At 39.5% G+C, this 17,262-nt stretch overlaps 1 protein-coding gene across 1 annotated transcript; it reads right to left on the reverse strand.

The window, feature by feature from the left end:
• Window positions 1-210: 210 nt before the first annotated feature.
• btbd8 (BTB domain containing 8) lies at window positions 211-17,228 on the reverse strand. Its single transcript, XM_015034592.1, has 17 exons — window positions 16,894-17,228; window positions 16,311-16,429; window positions 14,311-14,490; window positions 12,334-12,437; window positions 11,917-12,034; window positions 10,291-10,380; window positions 9,385-9,465; window positions 9,201-9,297; window positions 8,450-8,541; window positions 7,621-7,723; window positions 7,013-7,195; window positions 6,058-6,222; window positions 4,518-4,647; window positions 3,761-3,822; window positions 1,853-2,396; window positions 634-721; window positions 211-286 (listed from the first exon to the last, which is right to left on the reverse strand). The coding sequence occupies exons 2-17, from the start codon at window positions 16,412-16,414 to the stop codon at window positions 226-228; spliced, it is 2,202 nt and encodes a 733-aa protein (XP_014890078.1). The 5' UTR covers window positions 16,415-16,429; window positions 16,894-17,228; the 3' UTR covers window positions 211-225.
• Window positions 17,229-17,262: the final 34 nt, after the last annotated feature.

The raw sequence follows: 17,262 nt of genomic DNA on the forward strand, positions 1-17,262 counted from the left end.
CTTGTCAAGTTTTGGTCTGTTCATACCTAATATTTCCTTTTGCCAAAACATGTCTTGTACAGATCATGAGCTGGTTCCTACCTGCCTTGAACTATTTTTTTCTGCTTGTAGGCCACAATAAGAAACTATACTTCAATAACAATAATATTCTGGCAGGAGGAGGTTATCTGTTTCCTTTCAGAAATCCTACTAATGTTTCATATAAAACTCCAGCCTTTCCAGACTTTACCTTTCAGAGTTCTGAGGCCTTTTAATGGTCATTTTAAAATAGCAACTATTGCTGCAGCTGCCAGCAGAAAAAAGAAAGCGTAACAGAAAGAAAGAGAGAGAGAGAAAGACAAAAAGAAACAAACTTATCTATAGTTGAAAACAGTGAAATCTAATTTCCTGACTGACAAAGAAGCCTCTAATTTGTTTCAATCAGTGGTCATAATGCCCCATAAGAGGTTCGAAAAGGGATTTGAATCGCAGTCAATAAATATAGAGTGTAATAACAATTCTCTAGATTTGAGAACTGTTATGATTACTCATCTCTATAGTTTATCAAACCACTCAAACCATAGAAGACGGGGGAATGAATTTATTTTGTTTCCAGCTTTGAAATGAAAGGAAGCTGAAGCCAGTAACTCTCACCTGCTGGTTCTTGCTGTGTCGGACCTCTGAGGCTGTTTGGTCAGAGGCGACTTGTTCACTGCTTTGGCCTGTGGCTTGGATTTTGTACCTAGAAAGCAGGACATGAAACACATGAACAGCTGTTAGGAATGCACTGTGCATCAAACGACCTCATTAAAGAAACAGGAATTATCATTAACATGTTATGAGAATGAGGTGTTCTGGGATTGTGTGAACTCAAGAAAACAAAACTATTTTTGTACATCTATCTCTTTTGTACGGATGTGCAATGAAGAATTATAACAGTAATTTGGTTCTGTGGTCTTATTAAATATGTGTCAACTAAGCCAGAGTTACAACGGAGTATTAGGGCCATACCAAAAAAATAAAAAATAAAAATAATAAAATAAAATTACATAGTCATACAATTACAAGAATAAAGTCATAGTATTAACATCTCTGAAGAGGAAACAAGAAGAATAAAGTTGCATTATTCTGAGGATAAAGTCATAGTAATACCAGATTAACATCTGGTATTACGTCTGGTAGAACTTTATATAATAAGAATAAAGTCGAAATAATACAGAAATAAAGTCACTTAAGAAGAAAGTCCAAATAATATGAGAATAAAGACATAATACTTTGAGAATAAAGTCATGATTTTGCCTGACTAAAGCCGTAATATTATAACTTTATTCTCGTAATTTCACTTTTGTTTATTTTCTCAGCTTGGCCCAAACACTCTGTCCTGCAGATTGGTCAGCTGTTAGATCAAACATTTTGGAGACAGAGTCAAACAGCTGAATGAACAGCCTTCCATAGTGGTGATTGTATATTTGTACCAGCAGGACTGGACAGGACAGTTGGTCGTCCAGCTCCAGCTCCCTCATTAAAGAGCTCAGTGGTCTGACCCTCCCCCCCTCCCCCTGTGTGACAGCTGTGGAAGGCTGCAACCTCTGCTGCCACCAGCAGACTGACAAAGAGAGCTGTATGTTGCTTTGTTTCCAGACAAATCAGTGTTCAGACATGAAATAAGCCCCTTCTTCCGAAGCTCCCTCCCTGGGACAGCACAGTATTGATTACACTAATTAAACCGATGTTCCTTTCTAATTCTGGCTACAGTTTTATCTCTGGAGGCGACTCAACAACCATTCAGCTTCAGCTGCTGTTCTGCCGCTAGAGGACAATGAATCTTGGTGATGCCGATGAAACGTAAAGAAGTCAATAAAAGAGTGTAAACCTGGAATGGAGTGGCTGTCATGCAGACTGCTGGCACAGTTTTCTGGCGAGGTAGTGGCTGATGTGGATGAAGCACCAGGATGTGCTTGGGTAGTGACGGCGCCAGCAGACTTGTCAGCCTTTCCCGCCGAACCTTTCTGGACCTTAGCTACAGTTGCCTGGGTTGTGGATGTGCAGCTGGGGGGGGAGGTTTTAGGCCTTGCGCCTGGGTTCGGCTTCTTTTCTTGCTCTTTTGGCCTGTGGGAGCTTCTCGAGCCATTTGCCTCGGACACTTCCCGCTTTGCCCCGGCGGCTGCTGTGCCGTTGACAACCACTGCGCCGGCCGGCGCTGTCTTTGCCTTTGTCGCCACGCTCCTGTCTTGTTTCTTTGCGTTCTTCGCTTTAGAGTTTTGGCTTTCTCCCGGCTTGCTTGCTGTGCTCAGACCATCGGATTTCATGGCTGACGCGGCGCTGCGGACGTCTGGGTTTCTGTTTTGCGGCGCCCGGTTTGTCCTGTGAACCGGAGAGCTCTCAGATTGAGATGTGGGGCATTTTACAGCCTTTGACTGCAGGATAAAAATAAGTAAGAGTCATGTAACTGTATTACTGCACTAGGTCAATCAGCAGGGAATAAAAAAATACATAAAAAAATCAGCAGTAAAGGGATAGTGGGTAAAATTAGACCACCGTGTTACATTGATGTCTATTCTCAGATCTACTCTGAGTCTTTCAAAAGGCAGATTTCTATTTTGGCACACAGAACTTGACTTTCTACATGACCTGAGGGACATGCAGTGCTTTTAGCCACTAATTTATGATGTCTTAGCGTTTAGATAACACATCAGTTACATCCCATAAATCTGTTCACTTTCTATTTCTAGCTTTTACAATGGGGGCATATGACACACTGTGACTAAAGAATAGCCACTCCCATGGATTGCCGTGAGCTAAACTTGCCCTTTAGGTTTGCATAATTAACTTTGGCAGAATTCTTGCAATGACAAAATTAGAGATGCACCAAGAAAACAACTGATAGCTGCAATCAGACAATATTACATTTTCCTGATCTGTTCATAGATCAACTATGACAACGTCTTGCCATAGTCTCTTTCTCTTTCTGAAATTCTGTCTTCAGGAAATCATCACAAAATGGCTCCTCTATTAACCCTTTAATAATGTTTTTACCAGCGTTTCACTGACAAGTAGCTCCTACAATGAGATCAGCACATGAACAGTTCCGCCAGGTGTTGCTAATTGCTGCTGGCTAGTCTGAAGGAGCTGAGTGGAGGAGCCACAGAGGAGTGCTGCTCTGTGAGGCGGAAGCTCAAAAGTTTCTAAACTGCAGCTCTAAGGAGGAACTGTGCCTTGAAGGTGGGGCTGAGGTCCAACCAGGTGTTTTGCACAGCTAAATGGTTACCGTGGAGATTAAAGGATTCCTCAAACATGAATGAAAGAATCAAAGCAACACTCCAGGAATGTTTTCGATAAAGGAATAACAGTATAACATGATGTAAAGCTCAAAACTGTTGATTTTTACATAACGCTGCCCCTTTAAGGCTTCTATATAGTTATATAGTAAAAGCATAAAATCCTAGATTTTTCTGTTGTTGAAACAGCTGTTATTATATGAAAGGACCTATAAAACTAACTATCAGGGGTTGAGACATGCCTCTACATGTTGAAGTGTGCAAAAACAAGAAAAAAAGTTGGTGAGCAATTAGCTGTTTTGCCCAGTTAAATAACTAATTAACTAGGTTTCATTTCCATAGATACTTGTGCCCCTCAACCTGAAGAGCTTCACTGTAGTGATAAGTTTGGGCAGTTGAAAAAAAGAAGAAGCTTGTTTTATTTTCATTATAAAGAAATTTTCAATTTATGTAAAAAGCAAAATGAAATGTTACTTGTGTCTGATCCAAACACTGATCATTACCTGTGAGCTAGTGAACACTGGCTTTTTACCGAGTCTTCGATTGTCTCCTTTATCAATAGCGTCTGTCAGAAGGTGGAGAAAAAAGTAACAGATGAGTTTTACCAAAAATATAACATTAACACAATATAACAACAATACATTATTTCACTCACATATTCACTGATTTTACATAAAAAACAAATATAGTTAATGATCTTTCATTTACATCTCGTACATTCTCTTACAATGTAAGAGAACAACCTTTATTTGTTAAACATAAAGGTTCTAAATCCTGAATCCTTAGAATCTAAACACACTGCTAAGAACTGTAGGAACACTGGGCCATACACCGATACCAGTCATATCAATTATTCATGCATCCCATTTCAAAATATTATTAGATCAACATGAATGAAGCGGGTTGGTAATTGCATTTGTGAAAGCTTTTAAATGTATGCAGAGCCACAACAGCAGCAGGCTAAGCTTCATCCTGTTAAAAACAAGCATGGCGCATCTGGTCCATTTACCATGTTGATGTGCATTCATAAGCCAGCAAGCTGCACACACACTGCCACTATGTCTCATAAAAGCTCTGGCTGGATAATAAATGGGTTAGCAGCCAGCACGCTGCTGTAATATAAGAAGCTGGAGCAGAGAGGACTTTGGAGGATTTTTATGTAAGCAGAGCCACCGGCTTTAGTAGAAGACAACAAATGAAAAGCATTCACGTTCCTTCCATACACAGAGCGAGGCTTTGAGACAGAATTCCAGCCTTTACCTGCTAATATCCTCTCTTTGTGTTTGGGTGAGAGTGCCTCCCATCCTGGCGTGTGGCGAGCCGCATAAGAGGTCTGAAGCAGGAAGGTCCAGAGGCGCCCACGTAGCGTGCCGATCTCCTGCCTGAACGGCTGGCGGTGACACAGAGGAGACAGGCAGAAGAATGGAAGGGGTGCGCTGCAGCGCGGGCGAATCAGCAGCTGCTTCAAGAATGTTTCACCATGGCAACAAATACCCTCGCCTCCTCCCTCTTCTTTCTCTCTCTCTCTGCCCCTCCCTTGCCCTCTGCCTCTGTGGCTGAGCTCTCCTAAACGGAATCTGGGACCTCATGAGTCGATGTTCATATTCCTGTTTTCACACTGGAGGACAAACGGGAGCCAACGCTGCTCTCTGCTGTCACAAATCTTACAAACAACACACTGCCTTCGACATTAGACACACACAGCTAGATTAGTGAGGCACCGGCGTACGTCACAGCGTCCCTCAGCCTAATCCATCCTGCTCTACTGTACGCAGCTTTAACTCCTGCAGCCAAGTCACTTTGTCGTGGGAGCCACCTCACAAGCTTAGCTCTTGTCTTTATGTTGCTTTGCAGACAGTTTCTCTTGCTGGTTAATGGAAAACGGAGCACCTGAATCTCAATCTGAGCCTGCATGCTGTCACTGAATTCTGGAGACCAAAGAATAAAATCGGGTATCATCCGTTCTGCTGGAAGACTTTGTCAAACAGTCTCTGGGCCTGCAATTGATTGGTATGGCAGTAAAAGACAACTAAATGATGCTGTTTGAGAGTTTGATTTTCTATAATTAATAAGCAAAGGTCTGATTACCAGACCCTTTGTAGATTAGATGTGATCTTATGCGAGTACCCACTGGCAATAGAAATGCTTTTTTTTTAATGACAAACAAAAAAATATTTTACGTCCTACCCATTAAACTAAACATACGACATTATAATGACATAAATAAAGAAGTAATATATTGTGGAAGAGGGATCTGAAAATCATTGTAGATCCAAAACATAAACATACATTTGTTGGCTTGCGTATCAAAAGAAAAGCATGCAGTGCCCAAAATGTGTCTATTCACAGCAACAAGAACAGGATTTGGGTCACTTTTTAAAAATGCTATATTTTGCCAATTTTAATAAATCAATTTAGTTGTCTTTTACTGCCATACTAATTTCCCTCAGGACTGAGACAAATTTATACTAGTCTTAAATTAGGAGTCAAAAAAAAAAAAGAAAAAGACAAAGAAAAATCTGTCCAGTGACTGAAAATGCCACACTTTGGACAACTTTGACTGACTTTCAAATAAAATCACTGCAGGATCAAAAACATTCATGCTACGAAAAACTGTTGTGAAATCTACTGAATTATGTAAGTAACCATATAATTTATCATTTATTGTCTATTCTGGATTTGTATTTATATAATTCTACAAACTAATAAAGTAAAACCTTCAAATTTAATAAGGTCGTGTTCATATCGTGAACATATGTTCAATCAACAACAATCCAACTAAGAATAAGGCTTAGTTTACCTCCTCTTGTTTCTGATGTTCCAGGTGAAAATTTCCATCAAAGTTATCTTCACACAGAGAGTGGACAGCAGTGAACAGATCGCAGCAGTTGTCCACAGCTACGCCCTCCCTCACCGCCAAGCACAGCTTCTTCAGCAGCGTCGGCTCTCTGGTAAACTCCTCCCTCTGCAAGTCAGTGACACACCAAGAACAAAACAGATGCAGTGTAAAAGTCTTCACATTTCTTAAGATTTTTCACATTTTGTCACATTAAAACCACTAATTTTAGGTTTCTGGTGAAGAAATGGCATCATGAGGAAGTTCTAAAACATTTTTCCAAAATGTAAAACTTTGAATTTAAACAGCACAGATCAACCCAACATGTAAAAAAAAAAAAAAAGGCCCGGCAGACATGTCTGTTGTTAGTTGGGAACTTAATGTTTACTGCAGCTCTGAGAAGGAGCAACACAATCATCCAAAAGGTAAAACAATTCAAGATAAAATGTGTTGTGTAGGCTGGTTAGTAATATCTCCAGCCTGTGGTGTGAATTTTAAAGGTCAAACTGGTGATTGTTTGGCATTTTGGTTGAACAGATTTCATTCCACACTGTAAGAACCTGATTCAAGCAGGTTACAGGAAGCTGAAGCTGTTGTTTACATCTGCTTCCTGCCGCTGACTGGCTGAGTTGAATAAATTAAATACAAGTGGATTTGAGTGCAGCAAAGTCGGCTTTTCAGGAAAAGCCTCTGGATAAAATGTGGTTCTATTTATTATAAAAGCACGGCTGTAAAAAGATTTATATTTTTGTGCCGTACTTGAGATTTTAAACTGTGAGAAAATAATTTTACCCTGATTAAAAATAAGTAGCTTAAAAAAACAAATATGAATCATTCTTGAACTGCAGTTGGCAGCACAAATGTTCCCCGGGCCGCACGATGAGCCGTCCTGGCTTAAAAGGTGTGGAGCCGTTATTACCCTGCGGAGGTCGTGGAAGGCCTGAGTGTGGATCACCCTGGGCAGGTGCTGGACTATGAAGTGCAGGCTCTCTTCCTGGAGCTCCACGGCCATGGCCCTCACATGCTGGGCCCACTTCACCTCTGGGAGGCTGCCAATCAGCTGCTCCGTGCCACAGAGCAGCGTGACGGCGTTCCGTACAGTCTGAGGGAAAACATCTATCAGCTAAAGGAAAAACTCTCTAAGAACAACAAACAAAAGAGGTGAACCAAACAGCATCAGATAAAAAAAATATATATATAAAAATGTATTTACTCCTGCCCAACCCCCTGGTGATCAGAGGAGGGAATCCCCTCATAGTGCTGTAATGTCACCATGTACCAAGTTCAAACCACAGCGGGTCAGTCTTGATTCACAGACTAAAGACTCAGCCACCAATTACAAGCCACAGATCAATCTTCATCCAAGTCCTGAATTAGGCCGATGTTAATAACAGAGAATTGAATAAAGCTCATCTCTAATCAGATCGTCATGCTTTTTCCTTCCTGTTGAAATAGACAAGTGCTCTGTTTGGTGATATTTGGGCTTAAAAGGAGCAGAGCAGATGACTGTGGGAGGAGTCCACTCACCATTGTGTCCGTTACGGCCGTAATGCAGGCGCGCTGCAGCTCCGGGGACAGGAGGGAGAAGTTCCTCTCACACCAGGCTTTCACAAAATGTTCCGCTACCCACCTGAAAACGCAGAGTGGATGCAATGAAAATGCATTTCCTGAAGCCATAGGATCTACACAGTGTGCATGTGGTTTAATTTCTGATTACATATTTTACTTTATAACTACGCATTATTTTGAGTTTATCACATAAACCAGTAATATGCTGGGATGTTTGTGGTTATAGTGTGGAAGAGAGAAAAAGAAAAGTTTGAGTGTAAAGATTTAAAGAAAGCGCTGTAAAGAGGTGGATTCTCACAATGAAAAAGATAAGAAGTAAATTAGCCTAGAAACATTCTAAAACGTAAAAGTATTTATGTAAATTGAATTATATGACTGTTAAAAATATTAATGCCAGATTAGAATAAAATAAAAACATTCAAATTTAGGCTTGTAGACAAGCTGTGTTTCTCATTAAAGCAAATTGCCCCGGAACCTTGTCCTCCTCTCTTGGTCGCTTAAAGAGAAGCATAAACTGAAGCCTGGTTACCTAGCAACAAGATAGAGACGAAAAAGGTCTAAAAGAAGTCAATCAGCTGTAACCAGGAGTGGCAAGAATGATTCCAACTATGGCCAGTCATAAATAACTGTAATTTTTCAAAATGTTTCCATATAACATACAACCATGTAGGAATATTAGTATTCAATGTGAATTATATTCTATTTTGTATCATTATATAGCATTCAGAATGTGATAGTATTATTTTTCTCATTAACAGCTGCTACTTGGTGCTGAATGCAAACTTACCTCCTACAGAGCATGTGGAGGTTTTGGAGCCCTAAGGCGTGTGTGAGCGACAAACACTCTAGAACCGTTTTCTGAACCCCGTCAACTGGCTGCTGGAAATGGAAAAAAAAACACAAAAAAAAACACCTTCCATTTAAGAAACAGATGCTTTAGTGCCAATATTTGACAAAGAAATCCTTTGCAAGTAAATATCATGCTTGTTTATGAAGAGAAACAAGTTGATCTGTGAAAATGTAAGTGTGAAGTGTTTCAGTTAAGTTCACCTAAATCTGAATCCTAAAGTTTGTTTAAAAAAAGATTTAAAAACCCAAAAAACCAGAAGAAAACTAGAAGTGGATGTGTAACATGTTCTCCCCCAAACCAACATATTTAGTAAGTAAAGCACTAAAATATAACTGAGCCGCAGTATAAATTAACTTACAATCTTTACAGCAAAATTAATGCAGGGCTGCTGGTATGCAAGATTTCACAGCCTATTATATTTAATGTGCTATCCATCCCAACTCATCCTGCCAACAATATAATGTATTTGACTGGTTTTATGGACTTTTACATCATCTCCTGATCAAGATGGTTGACAGAAAAGAAATGGAACAGATAAAAATAGGTGGGTCAATCAGAGTTGACAACAGTTTAGTAATTTGGTGTTTGTAAATTAAATAACTCAGAATTTCTAAGTTTTATTCAAAATTAAAGACAAAACCCCTTAATGTTAGCAGACTGCCTTCAGTAACACAGATGCTTCTCTAACCTTGGGGAAGAAGCGGCAGTAGTCGCGGGTAAAAATCATCTCCACCAGGTCTTTGAGCCCCTCCAGACCCAACATGTCTGCAGCTATGGTAACCTGACTGTGTGGTAGAGAGATCACATTCAGGTTAGCCTGTTTTCTCATCGTGTGCAGTGATTACTGAACCCCATACTCAGACACACTATACCTGGCGTTGGCTCCGCTGGGCAAATCCATGACAGCTCCGTACATAAACTGGAGCAAGATTTCCATCTCATCTGGTCCCAAGCTGAAAAGGTTGACATCAATAAACAGTAAAACAAAACTGCAAAAATCTTTGTTCAATTTTCAGGCCTGGATTTTAGATGCATAAATTTAAGACTTTTTAAAATTGTGGAGAGAACCTCAGTTCAGATGTCTCAATTGGATTTTAATGTCACAGTTGGTCAGGAGAAGGAAACAAAGAGTTCAACTCATTATTTTGTACACCATTTCAAAATAAAGATAGTCAGGTAGTCATCAATAATTTTGCTTTTGACTTTGTTAAAGTTTGTACACTTCTGCAAACAAGTTGTTGAACTTTTTAAAATATAGTTTCCAAGAACAGGTGTGTTTGTTTTTGACGCTGAATACTACAAAGAACATTTTGTGGTTATATGTGGACAAACTTGCATTTACATCACAAAAACAGTTCTGCTAAGAGCTGCTTAAACATCGACCTGACTCCTGCAAATACAATCATACATTATCCAGCACTTAATGCACAAGACCGCAGCCTGAGGGTGAAGGAAAAGGCTCCCCCAGCGAATCAACACAATCGCTCTCCAATCTGACAGCCGTGTCTTCCTCCGTTACCCTCAGATCAGCGATGCATGGACAAATGACACTTTACGTCATGGAGGAGAAAAAAAAAAAGAAAGAAACAAAGTGTGGAGGCTGAGATGGTGTGGGTTTTAACAGTGGCTCCTCAGCATCTTCGGAAGGCTAGACATTTAGACAACAAGAACCGTTGTTGGTAGAAATCCAAATACCATCAAATACCTTCGTAGCATCCTATAAGAAATTGGGGTTTGCAAGGTAAAACGTTGAGATCTGAGGTGAGGAGAAGTCTTACCCATGCAGAGTGATGCATTGTCTGGAGCTCTCCATCCAACTCCCACTGAGCATAGCACGGAAGTACTGAGAACGTGCACACAGGATCGCCCTAGAAAACCAGTGAAGCAGAATTTTTTCTTTTAATGCACATGCCATATGCTTAGAATGATATATTTCTGTTCAATAATTCATTTTACTTACATGCTTTATTAAAGATGGTGTTTGAAACTTTTTGCATATGTACTCCCAATTACCTACACCATCGTATCATCCTCATACGGCTTTAGTAAAGGACTGAAATATCTATTGAATGAAGTTTAGTCAAGGGACAGAGAGAACTTTAGCTCTGCTGCCATGGCAATCACAGCTGCAGAGCAACCAGAGCGTGGCCCAGCTTCTCTGTGACGATCACAGGAGTCAAGAGAAAACTGTCTCCATGGTTACTAGTTGCAACTTCTACCTTTGAATCACTGAATGACCACCCACTGTTGAGTGGGGCAGCACATGCTGCACCTCTGCTGCTGTATGTTACATAATGTAGAAAGGACACAGTCAACATAACATAAGGCTTCAACATGACACCATAATGTGAAGGTGTACAGTAGCTCTTAATACAGCATCACCTACTGGATAAAGGATTTATATTGTGAAATTTCTATTCACTTATTGATACTATGCACTTTTAAAGAGAAAATCCACGATATAACTGTGGATATACCTCTTACACTCAATCATGAATAGCCTCACCTGCTAGGCAATGTAGAATACAACTTTTTGTATGTGGTTGGAATCTAAATTAAAACATGTCCATGTGTTAAAATGGCCCAATCAAAGTCTGAACTTGAATCCAATTAAAAATCTGAGGCAAAAATTTAAAATATATGAGAATAACAGCTACTCAGCTTGAGTTATACTGCAGTATAAAGTATTGAAATTATTCCATGTCTAGATGCACAATGCTGGTAGAGTAACACCCAATTAGACTTACAGCTGGAAACAAAGGTTAAATGTTAGTCAACAAGGCTAATTGCCCGTATGCTTCTGACATAAATAGAACTAACCTTAGCATTTTTGCTACTTTTAGCTTTTACACTGCTGTTTACACACTAGATGGAGTATATTACTGGAGGTCGCATTTTAGCTAACTCTGGACATTTTTATGACATGCAACAAAGACAGACTCTTTTGTTTTAAGCTGTTTAAGCTTTGATGCTCAAACTTGAGGCCCACAGAACCGAAGTCAGCATCAGAACCCCTCATTTGAATCTGAATATGCTAAATGAGAAAGGTTGCTTTTAAATTTCTTCAGAAATGTTCTAGATTCCCTTCTCACTTCTATTCAACTATTCACTAGTTCTAATAGTGGAGGTTTGTCTTCTGAGAATACCATCAAACTATATGAATATTAAAGGCTTCAAGTTCTGTATATTTTGTAAATTAGTAACCGAGTTCAAAACAGAATTTAATATTACTTATTTAGTGATAAATTCATTTCAGCACAACCTTTAAGAAACAATTTGGGATCTAAAATAGCTCCTTTACTCAGCAAAGCCATAAGATTTCCCATCGTTAGAAAAAATTCAGGGTGTATGAACACTTTTCAAAGAAACTGTAGTCTAGTGGATAGCAACTAAAGTAGCTCTACCTGTGGCAGGAGAAGACCTGCTCAGCCACCTGGATGGTGATGTCACACTGTTCTCCCCTTTTGTACAGATCCAGCAAGTCAGTACTGAGGCCTGAGGCTGGCTCAAGAACAAACGCACCTGGACAGAAGCAGAGATTGATAATAAGGAAGCACCAAAACATCTTACGTGAACTTTAATCTGCTCTGGATACATTATGTGACTGATAAAACAACGTAAACTAAGAGAATAAAGACAAGGCAGGGTCTAAATCTGCAGGAACTTCTTGTAATTAGCAGGAACAGCAACAAAGGCCCAAAAGGGATTAGCTCTTAAGTAGATTATGACTAAGAAAACATAATGTGAGGAAAGTGGATAGAGGTGGGCAGCTTAGTGGTCACATGATCCAGAATAAACCCTCCACGTGTTGATCTGTTTACCTGAGTCAGTGGAACTGTGAGGATCTGCTTGGTTTGCAGCGCTGCTCTCTGTGTCGCAGTTTGCTTCAGCCGTTCGCATGCTCTGCTCTGCTGTGTACACTTGCCTGTGGGCAAGACTCTGAAAGTTAATTAAAACGGAACCTTTTGTGCATTTCCAAGCTACAGTATCATCTGACACAAAATGACATCTGTCGCCACAGGACTGAGTAGTATTTTCACCCTGTGGGCAGAGACGTTTATCTTAATCAGTGACATGAACCTTCTCAAAAACAATGTATATTCTATATTTTGCCTGGTATACTACCTTGACCAACATGGGAACTGAGAGGCAGTGTTGTACTCATTTCTCTAATTTGTTAACATCTGTTTTCCTAAAATGCATTTAACTATGTAACAACAAAAGATACAGTCATCTTTTAGCACAAGCAGGCACATAGCTCAGGCAGAAAGGGGTTGAGGTTGGAAATGAATCACTGTCCCTGGTGGAGAAAACTAAGTATTGCACCTCCTGTTATCGCAGATGAGCTGCAGCTTCTCTGCATTAAAGGAAGTCGGTTGATGTGGGAGATATTACAGAGCATGTAAAACGCTTTTATGTCCATCAGTAGTATGAACGTCATAGATACATGTGAACCACGTTTTATTTCAGGATGGAACATGTCTACAACCACCAGTTTTAGTGATGCTTCAAAACAAGAACTGGGTGAAAAGGTTTGAACATAAGGTCAAAATTCTACATAGATTCTCACTAATATTTAGAGAAATGTTCATCGGGGAGTTGCAGAGAAGCCATCAATAAGCCTTAGGCAGGATTCTGATTGGACATTTATCCAGTCTTTTTATCGCTAATGGTAGAGTTCGGTTCATTTTGCTCTGAAGAATGATCTATACTTCAGAGTATGGATCATTACGATACTCTAGTATAGAGTATAGTAATGCCACCTCACTCAGGTAAGGTGGCTGACCTGAGTGATGCAAACCTTAGTCTGCTTTAACCTTTCCAAAACCAGTTCCAAGATGTGTTTGGGATCCTGTTGGAACATCCTGTTACATTCAAGTTTAAATCGTCTAGAAGCAGAGTTGAGGTGAAACTGAAGAATGTACATGTAGTCTATTTTGTCCAGTCCACAGGAACCACTGACACTGAAGCAGTTCAGAACTTGGCTGTTCCGGCAGGACAAGGATCATAAAAAGATTTTATAACTCTTGAAAAGCAACATTAAGCTTCTGGAATTGTTCAAACCTCAACTCTAATAAAATGAAATGGACTGTGCACATTAGCCACCTCTCTCCAATGAAACCCACCAATTTCAATGAATCTGGGTCAGATTAAAACTTCAGAAGGAAACTCACTTGCCTAAATGAAATAATTATACTTTTATATTCATTCTGAAGAAGGCCCTATTCTCAGTCTGCACTGTTTGCATTGCCATTCAGTGCAAACAACATCAACAGTTCACATGTGAGTATGAGCAGCCCTAATGTGATGTTGGAGCCCATGTCTGTTGTAAGAATCTGTCTTTGCTTTCCCAGCAGCAGCTGCTTTTTAAGGATGAGCATATATAGTTAACAGAGAAACCTGAGAAACATATTGACTAATTTGCTGCTTCTCCCTGAAGGATCAAACCTCTCAACGAGAAAGCTGAAACCTTTCAAGTGTGAGTCACAAACAGAAAATTCTCAGCGGTATTATGAATTCATCTAAACGACTCGACTCGCAGATTGTTAAAGCACATTCATAGCAGCATTACAACCGAGACATTAAATGAAGCTGCTTTCAGAGAAGTCGACTCAACTTTTCTTTAATAGCACAATTATGCAGGTATTTTTGGTATTTATTGAGGCTCATAATATATGTAAATGAACTTCTGTAAGACACCCACTGGAAGTTTAGTGCCAAAAGAAATGCAGATCTGAGGCTTTAAGTGATGCTGTTCTGTGAAGTAAACCAGGAAACAGAAGAGAACTCAAGTCTACCTGAGAAAATCCTTCAGTGCTGGCAGATCGTAACCTGGCAGATGGATGATGATGGGATCCTTATGCGTCTGTCCTTGTAGGAGATGAGGAGCTCTGGCCAGCAGCACGGCTCTGTGAGCTCGGACTGAACCAGAACCCGCATATAGGGAGACATCTGCCTCAAGTTCCTCCTGCAGCAACCTGGAGAGACACACAGCAGTTATTTTCCAGGTTTCTGCCTCAGACTTTAAAATCATAGCAACAAATACACAGACATTAAAACCAAGAATAAATAGAAATTAAACATTTTACACATTTTCTCAGAATTCCATATCATCACCTTCAGTCATATTTTGCCAAAAGTGATTTTGGCAAAAAGAAAACCAAAACTTTTTACCTAGTAAACCTTCTTTTTACTTAGTAAACATTTTACCTACATCATTATTCTAGGAAGGTGACAGCATAGGGGAGCACCAATTGCAGTTTTTTGTCCAATCATGGATGGATCTTTAAAAAATTTGCTGAAAATAGCGAGAAAGTTGCTGAGTTGGCAACAGTGGGGTGACTATTGTTAACTGCAAACATGCAGACATGACCTGCTGGCCGGTCTGTCAGTCAGCTCTCCCTTTGTAGACGTAGATAAGATCTGTTTTACATGCAAGTATTAGCCAATGGACAATCTCCAGTGTTTAAGGAATTCCATACTTTGCCTGACTTAAATATCCAGAGTGGTCAGCCATGTTTACGCATTTAAAATCTAAATACAAACCTTCCCTGGTGGTGCAGTTGTAAATATGGAACCAGGAAAAAAAAAATATTAAAACACCAACTTCATGGGTTGATGGGTGACTGAAAAAATTAAAAGTAATGAAACTTCTTGATACTCTATTTTAGAGGGTCAGAAAAAAATCAATTCCACAAAGAGTCACAATTTCTAGTCCTGGGAATTCTGAATCAATTCAAAAAGTTCAAAAATTGAGTCTGCTTAGTTTTTTGTACAAATGATATTTTGAATAACTATTTTTGCTTAATAAAAAGCCAGGCAGCTAAGCTAACCGAATACTGGTCATTTAAGTTACAGGATTTGATGCATATGCCTAGGTTTGTAAATATAAACTGATGGAATTTGATACAGTATTTAACTTTGTCTTTCTCCCTTATCACTCACATTTTTTAAACAGAATATCCAGACAGATTAGAAAAATTGGTTTCCGAATTATAAGCCATTTCTGAATTGAATCGTAACCCTAAAAATCAGAATGAAATTGAATCACTAGACACTTAAAGATTTGCATCTCCTCTCCATTTTGTTTTTTCTCTGCTTATCCAGTCCCAGGAGATACATTAATCAAATTCCCGTACTTTTCAAGCCTCATCATAATTCCTGTCCGGAGCTTTAAACATATATCCGATGGCCTGTTTTTCCACTTCAGGACTTAGGAACACACAAGTCCTGAGGCGGTCCACTTCTTCTTTACCATCATCATATCTCATCCCGCCGCTATGACTGATCTGGGTGACCCAGAAAACAGTCCGAGTCGGCCAAGTGTGCACTCATAGATCAAATGTCGGTGTCACATTTGTTCTCCAGCTCCAATCACAGTGGAGAAACAAAAACCTGACAGGCCACTCTTGTTAAAAGAGGATTCCCATCCCAGGTCGCTTGTATCAATGTGACCAATTAGCTAATTTAAAAAAAGTTTGTTTATAGAAGAAATTCCTTGTGAGATCGATGTGTTGATATCTTCTTCATATGGCTTCACTTTAAGAGTCAGGCTCACGGCTATCCCTCTTTAACATTTTCACATTTTTCTCACAATTATATTATTCAAAATATAATTTTAAAATATATTTTGCAATATAATTTTTAAAAAAGTTAAGTATACTCAACCACAAGAATTTCTGTGTATTTTATCTGGAGTTCTGATCAGCCAAAACAAAGAAGTGGAATAATTGTGAAGTGTGAGACAAACAATATGTGATTTTTTTTCAATGCCTGTGCAATTATAGGTAAATATTACCTGTTGAGGTCTGCAGACAAAGCAGATGATAAACATCTCCTCAGCTGCTCTTTGTATTTGCGCTCTTTGGCCTGGAATTCTCTTGCAGCTTCAGTGTTGATCATGGCTCAAGAAATTCTCTAAAAGATAAACATATAAGACAGATTACCTTGTGATTTGAGAAGAGAATCAAGCAAATAATGGCATGATAATTTAAACAGTTGGGAGAAAAACATATTCACTCATAAACCATACTATATTATCTTACTGACTGCAGATGTAATCATGTCTCTGTGTATAATATGGATATTTCTGCAGGTTGTATTCGTAGCAATACCGTTTTTCGCCGAACTGACCGAAGAGGCGCTGTTTCGCAAGTTAGTGGTAACAAGAGGTAGCGGCTACAAAAATCAAAATTATTTGACAACCATAACAAGATCATTTTCACCGCACATTCATAACGTAAATAAGGGCGTAGATTATTTAAAAATATAAAGCGCTTAGTTAATAAATAAAAGAAATGGGGGGAGTTAAAAGCCCAGCAGTTCTTTAACCGTGTACAAATTAAAACCAACAAAACCATATAAAGATACCGGAAACATACCTGAGCTGTCAGAGTGTGCCTGTTCTGTCTCCGTTACCTTCCTTCTGTGCTTCACCAAATACACTGGACATCTCTTATCTTCCTTTCAAAGCTAGCATACTAGCGCTAGCTAAGACTGGCTACCGATAACGGTGTATGTGATTAAACGTGAACTTCGAATGGCTCGTGACAAAAACAGACCAGTACAAATAATATTCCGTGTTTTTTCCGTTTGGCAGCATTTGTATATATTCACGTAGCGACATTACAAGGGTGCTGACCCACTGACCGATGTTGTTGACATCACTACTGCACGCTGCTCCCCGCCCACGGCACACAGTTTGACAAATAACCAAGGAGCGGACGAACCAGGAAGCATTCTGACATGCG

The sequence above is a fragment of the Poecilia latipinna genome, unplaced genomic scaffold, assembly GCF_001443285.1.
Source record: "Poecilia latipinna isolate Pla-1442-1.1 unplaced genomic scaffold, P_latipinna-1.0 Scaffold306, whole genome shotgun sequence".
NCBI lineage: Eukaryota > Metazoa > Chordata > Actinopteri > Cyprinodontiformes > Poeciliidae > Poecilia > Poecilia latipinna.